General features: G+C 48.0%; 1 protein-coding gene across 1 annotated transcript; it reads right to left on the bottom strand.

The window, feature by feature from the left end:
* Positions 1 to 2,727: 2,727 nt before the first annotated feature.
* Positions 2,728 to 5,972, bottom strand: LOC132899518 (protein NYNRIN-like). Its single transcript, XM_060941479.1, has 2 exons — positions 5,113 to 5,972; positions 2,728 to 4,274 (listed from the first exon to the last, which is right to left on the bottom strand). The coding sequence occupies exons 1-2, from the start codon at positions 5,560 to 5,562 to the stop codon at positions 2,766 to 2,768; spliced, it is 1,959 nt and encodes a 652-aa protein (XP_060797462.1). The 5' UTR covers positions 5,563 to 5,972; the 3' UTR covers positions 2,728 to 2,765.
* Between the last annotated feature and the right edge of the window lie 807 nt (positions 5,973 to 6,779).

Below are 6,779 nucleotides of genomic sequence, written 5' to 3'. Positions count from 1 at the left end.
ACAAAACGCCAAAATGCCCTGCAACTAAACATGCACTGATGTCTTTTCTGGGTCTTATCAATTACTGCAGATAATGGATCCCTGACTGCTCTTTTTATGACAAGCTTCTCCGTTTTGCAATCTCTCATCACGATCCACTGCAACAGCCTTTGACCTGGACTGATACTATGATGGACTCCTCATCACTCCCTCAAAAGCGCTCTTTGTTCCGCCTCTGGGGTTACCTGATTACTCCAAGCCCTTCCAGCTCTATGCCTGTGAACACCAAGGCACAGCCTCTGTGGAGCATGAGGGGGGATGCGTCCTTGTGCGGGGTTTTTTATCCAAAACATTAGACATTGTTTCTCAAGGCTTACCTGCGTGTCTAAGGGCTGTCTCTGCATGTGCTCTGATGGTTTTAGATGCGGAAAAATTGGTTTTGTCTCACTCATTGATCTTGCACTCGTCACATCAAGTTAAACAGGTGTTGCAAAATTTACAGACCCATTAAATTAATTTATCAGTAATTTAATTGATAATTAAATGAACATATGACTGTTTATTCTCTGTTCTACTAACAATCTCGAAATTCGTGCCACATCGTCTTTTGATACTGTAGGTCACGCTCTCGCACGTCTCCTTAATTCTCGGGATGACACTTGGGATGACATTGATATTGGCTGTCTAAAAATCGTACCTGTACATACTACTAGTATCAGGTCTGATCTCTTTCCTCCAGCCCTCTAGGGATCTTTGTTGATGGTTCTTGTTCTAAACCCTCAGACGGTGTATAATATTTATAATTTATAATATTTATAATACGGCGGCGTAGTGGTTAGCGCTGTCGCCTCACAGCAAGAAGGTCCTGGGTTCGAGCCCCGGGGCCGGCGAGGGCCTTTCTGTGTGGAGTTTGCATGTTCTCCCTGTGTCTGCGTGGGTTTCCTCCGGGTGCTCCGGTTTCCCCCACAGTCCAAAGACATGCAGGTTAGGTTAACTGGTGACTCTAAATTGAGCGTAGGTGTGAATGTGAGTGTGAATGGTTGTCTGTGTCTATGTGTCAGCCCTGTGATGACCTGGCGACTTGTCCAGGCTGTACCCCGCCTTTCGCCCGTAGTCAGCTGGGATAGGCTCCAGCTTGCCTGCGACCCTGTAGAACAGGATAAAGCGGCTAGAGATAATGAGATGAGATGAGATATTTATAATACCTCTGTGGTTACTTTGTGTGTTCACTGCCTGATATTGTGCATGAGGCATACGCTCTTCCTTTCTCGTTTGATTTTTGTCATCTTGATTGTGGACAAATTCTCTGAATGGGTAGAAGCTTTTCTTGTTCTCGAGAGAACACGAAGGTAGTTACTCATATTCTGGCAAAAGAAATAATACCTCGTTATGGGGTTCCAGACGCCATAGACTCAGACAAAGGTACCCCTTTCACGTCAAAAGTCACACAAAACCTCTGTAAGTATCTCTCACTAAACTGGCGTTTTCACATTCCGTACCACCCTCAATCTTCTGATATTGTAGAACGTACTAATCGAATATTGAAAGACAAACTAACTAAGGCCATGCAGGCCACAGGTTCGAAAAATTGGGTAGACTTATTGCCAGCCACTCTGGCTGAAATTCGTCTGACACTAAAAAATTATTTTGGAAGACCTTTCCCTCTCCCCTGGAAGAAGGGAACTCCGGCTCTGGGTACCTCTGATTTGAAAACCCATATGGACGAGTGTTAGGATTGCGCTGCGTGCTGTTCAGATGCGTTACCAGGAGATCTCCGAGGACAAGAAGAGAGCGAACCACATGACTTAAATCAATCTGGTTTATTCTCAGTCGTGCCCCAACGTGCAGCTGCGTCGGGGCTTTATATATACACTCTTCATAGGGAGTATCAGCAGTGGAAAATTATGGAATGTGCTTTGCACACTCAGTCAAGGTCACAAGAGTTATGCACAGTTCAACAGGATGTTTCACACAAAAACATAGACAAAATCAGGATATGAAACAGGAACAGAACATGAAAAAATACAAAATGTACAGAGCAGCGCGTATTATAGCTAGCCTAAAGTTAACCCTAAACTGCTACACTACACGACAGTCACCCTTGGGCCGCGCATTTACAAGAGTAGGTTTAGGAGTATTCAGGATTATATTCTTACAATCCCCTCTTTAATACTCTGACGCAAGCCCAGAGTATTATTCACACCCCAGTCTTGGCCGACACAGGGACATAACCTGTGTGCGAGATCATCATATTATATATACGATCCATGCAACAACGGAAAAGAAACGGGCCACAGGCTGAGCCATGTCATATTAACCTTAGAGTAGTTAGACGGGGCTATTCGGACCGGAAAAGGAGCGCTGCTGTCATGGGGTAACAAAGAACACACATAACAGGGTTTACTCATATTCATTGATGTTTTTACAGTGAAGTTTACATATTTCCAAAACTCGCTATCCCTTGGGTCCCGGTGTATTGCTTGTGCGGGTAACCCTGCCCCAAGCGTTGAGATCAGCACGATGATGAAGAAAGTCATACTGGTCACTGACTTTGTTCTCTAATGCTCACAGGGTGCAGACGGCGAAAAATGTCACAGGCTCCCGTGCTTTTCAGACTCTTCAGCCCAGAACTTTGCAAGACTCACCAACCATCCCCTCTTTGTAGATCAGCCGAAACTGGATTGCTCCAGATGCTGGAAGGGGATCCCTAAAAAGGCCGTCAGCTATTGTCACAGCAACTTTCTGAAACACAAAAGTCTGTTAAGCATCAACAATATAGATTTCTATTACATTGGAGCCTTCTTTATTCTGCTGGCATGGATCCACTGTGGAAAAAGGTCCGTTAGCACAGCCGTGCGAGTTACAGCGAGTACATCGGTGGGCCCACTGTAGGGTGACTCCTCCATGGGAGCGTTTAGTTTAGCGAATCTCTTTACTAAAACTCTGTCCCCTACCTCAAAGGGGTGAGTGTGTGCCTCTGGAATGGGAGGCTTTTTGGAATTTACTCTCGCCCAATACTCATCCAGCACCCGCATGAGACCCACCGCGTACTCGCTGAGATGTACTTCAAGATCACCCGTTCCTATAACCTGCATGCCTCTACGCCAAGGGACAGGAAAGGGGCGTCCCATGACGAGCTCGTACGGAGATAAATTGTCGAGAGCGACCTGAGCAGTCATGCGCATATCAGCGAGGACCAACGGTAAAACTTGGACCCAATTTTTCGTGCCTGCGTCTTGCATAGCCTTACGCAACTTACCCTTAATTGTTCTATTCGCGCGCTCCACAATGCCAGAGGACTGTGGATGGTATGGGATATGAAAACGCCAATTGATCTTGAGGTCTTTACATAGCTCCTGCGTTACCTTAGAGGTGAACGGCGTTCCCTTATCAGAGTCAATTCCTACCGGAAGACCGTAACGTGGGATAATTTCCTGTGTAAGTTTGTTCACTGCTGTTCGGGCGTTCTCTTTGCTACACGGGAAAGCCTCAATCCACCGTGAAAATTTGTCAATCATGACCAAAAGGTATTTGAACGGGCCCTGCTTTGGCATGTGAGTGAAGTCGATCTGCCATTCTTGGAAAGGCGTGTCGGGTATGGGAAGGTGCTGATGTACCGCGCCTGGTTTAGATAGATTATTCTGGGCGCACGTTAAACACTTGTCCAGAATGTTGTGTGCGTCTGTGTGCAAATTATTGATGCAGAATGTTCTGTTCATATCCTCCACTACCCCTCTTCGGCCGCGATGAGTGGGACCATGGAACTCGCGGACGAGAAAGGGAGTACAGTGACGAGGTAAACAAAGACGGCCCTGTGCGTCAAGCAAAACGCCACTCTTCTCTGTCGCGCCCTGGGCGTCCCAGAACTGCGTATCTGCCACAGAGGCCGAGGCCTGGATAGAAATGAGATCTATGTCAGGTAAGACAGCGCTAACCATGCGATCAGTAGAAACTAAAGCGCAATTAAAGCCTGGAGGCAGGACACCGGATGCGGCTGCAGCTTTAGCGACTCGATCAGCGAATGAATTGCCCTTTACTTCAAATGAGTCCCCTCTTGTGTGCGCGCGTGTCTTAACAATGGCCAACGTGCACGGAAGGAGACAGGCGGTGATTAAATCAGTAACAAGTGAAGAATGAGAAATGGGCTTACCGTCGGCTGTCGTAAACCCCCGAGACGCCCAAATGCGGCCGAAGTCGTGCGCCACGCCGAAAGCGTAGCGTGAGTCCGTGTAAATAGTAACGTCTGTGTCTTGAGCCAAAATACACGCGCGAGTCAAAGCATAGAGCTCCGCAGCCTGAGCAGAAGAAAAAGGCAAAGAATGAGCTTCAACAATTTCATCAGGGAGGCGACAAACAGAGTAACCACACAGGAACACACCATCCGCAGGGCGGGAACAGGAACCATCTACAAAAAGAGAATCGCCTGTGGAAAGAGGGGTGAAGTGTAAGTCTGGGCGGATGCTAGTCTCAAAAACGATATTAGAAAGACAGTCATGTGAGTCAAACGCAACATCGTCATCCTGTGAGTTAAGAAGACGCTGAAGAGCGTGGGCGACAGAATCAAACGACGAGGAGGGCTTAACAGTGAGATGCTCTGTGGCCAAAAGAATAAACTCATAGCCAGAGCGACGCTGAGCAGACAAATGCTGAGTGCTAAGATTCCGCAGAATGTACACGACGTCATGTGAAGTGTGTAAAATGAGCGGATGCGACAAAACAAGTTTTTCAGCGTCCGTGACCATGAGAGCACACGCAGCAACAGCCCTAAGACAGCCAGGAAGCCCTTGTACCACAGTGTCAAGAGTTTTAGACAGAAACGCGCAAGGTCGCATGCCCCCCCCCGTGCTCCTGAGCCAGCACCCCAGAGGCGGTCCCCTTCTGATTGCACACATACAGGTGAAACGGCAAACGATAGTTCGGCAGCCCGAGAGCAGGGGCGGAGCACAAAGCTTGCTTCAGAGCCTTGAAGGCCGTTAGCATGTCCTCAGTCCAGACCAGGGGCTGAGTCAAAGGATCTGAGTGACTTATAGCTGAACGCAAACACTTGTCATAGATTGAACAGTCAGGGATCCATTGACGACAGTAATTGATGAGGCCCAGAAATGCCATGAGAGCGTGCTTGGTTGCAGGTACCTGAGTGTCCATAATGACTTGAACGCGTTCCGGGCTAAGCCTCCTGGAACCCTGGGAGAGGTCATGTCCCAAGTAGCGAACAGTTGTGAGGCAAAACTGCAACTTCGTGCGGGAGACCTTGAAACCCTTCTGCGCCAGGAGTGTGAGGAGAGACAATGTGGCGGCAGCACAAGCGTCTTGATCCTCCGCCGTTACCAGAAGATCATCCGCGTACTGGAGCACCGTGGAGCCCCGGGGAAGACAGAGATCAGCCAGCGCGTCCCGCAATACGGCAGTGAAGACCGCCGGTGAGTCAATGAAACCCTGTGGCAACCGCGTCCACGTGTATTGTCTTCCCCTGTGTGTGAAAGCAAACAGGGGCTGAGTCTCATGGCCCACAGGAACACTGTAAAAGGCAGAGCACAAATCAATCACAGAGAAATAAGCATGGTCACACGGAATAGAAGACATAAGAGAAGGAACGTCAGGGACCACTGGAGCCACGGGAACGATGAGTTCATTTATTTTACGTAGATCTTGAGTGAGGCGCCATGTGCCATCCGGTTTTGGGACCGGGTTCACTGGGGTGTTATACGGGCTGACACAAGGAACCACGACACCTTGCTGCAAAAGAGATTGTAGAATATTGTCAATACCATCAAGCTTACTAGGAGACAGAGGGTATTGTTTAACATAAACAGGTGTAAAGTGTTTAATAACAGCTTCATACGGAGAGCAGCTCACAGAGCCCACATCGTCCTTATGATCCGCCCACAGGGTGTTAGGAAGAGCAGAGAGAACAGGGGAAGGAGCTTGGGACGTACAAGCAGCGTTCAGAATGTTATGTGGCAGCACAGAACTGGATAGAGCAAAAACATCAGGCGGAGAAATACCTAGTTAACTGCTCACGCAGGAGCTGCAAAGCATTCGGTGTGTCCCTCCAAAAAAATGTCGACACGGTGCGCTGACGCGGACGGCCACCTTCCTGAGCCGGAGCTATTTCTTCCTTTATATTCATAGCGACGTCATTTCTAGGTTGCAACACATCGACTATTTCGAGCAAACGCTCCTCATCATATAATCTGTGTCAACTGATGAGGTGTTCAAGTGTGCGAGCTGATCTGAACAGAGCTGCCAGACATACACATACAGAGGGCTTCCAAACCCATACTGCACACCGCACATTTCACTTACTTCAATAGTTAGTCCATCTGGAGTGGATGTGAGATTTACTTCTAATTTGCACATTAAATCATGTGCTAACAAATTTACTGGACATGTATATGAGATGAGGAATGAGTGGGACGTAACTATTCCTCCCTCGCTTTTACATGGGAGGTTGACTGAGAAAGTTTTGGTTTTGGAATAGCCTTTAAAACAGGTCTCGGGGTGTAAACACCCTTTGATTTATCCCATACCTTCTTCATGTCAAACCATTTATCATACCCTGCGCGCATATAAGGGCGGTCCCAATCCGGATCGCCTAAGCTTTCGTAAATCATACGGTGCGCTGAAGCAAGGAAGCCTGGATTAAACGTCCCATCACGGGGATACGATGGAATCTGATATGATGGAATTGCCTCCGTCCACCCAGCCAAATTGTCCAGCCACGGCGTAACGTAATAGCCTAAACCGCACTTATTCATCCATTCCGCCGGGGTGTCTGTGACCTCAGGTTTAGGATACGA

The sequence above is a fragment of the Neoarius graeffei genome, chromosome 15, assembly GCF_027579695.1.
Source record: "Neoarius graeffei isolate fNeoGra1 chromosome 15, fNeoGra1.pri, whole genome shotgun sequence".
NCBI classification, from domain to species: Eukaryota; Metazoa; Chordata; class Actinopteri; order Siluriformes; family Ariidae; genus Neoarius; species Neoarius graeffei.
Note: the sequence above shows the minus strand (reverse complement) of the source record. Positions and strands in the feature narration are given on the sequence as shown.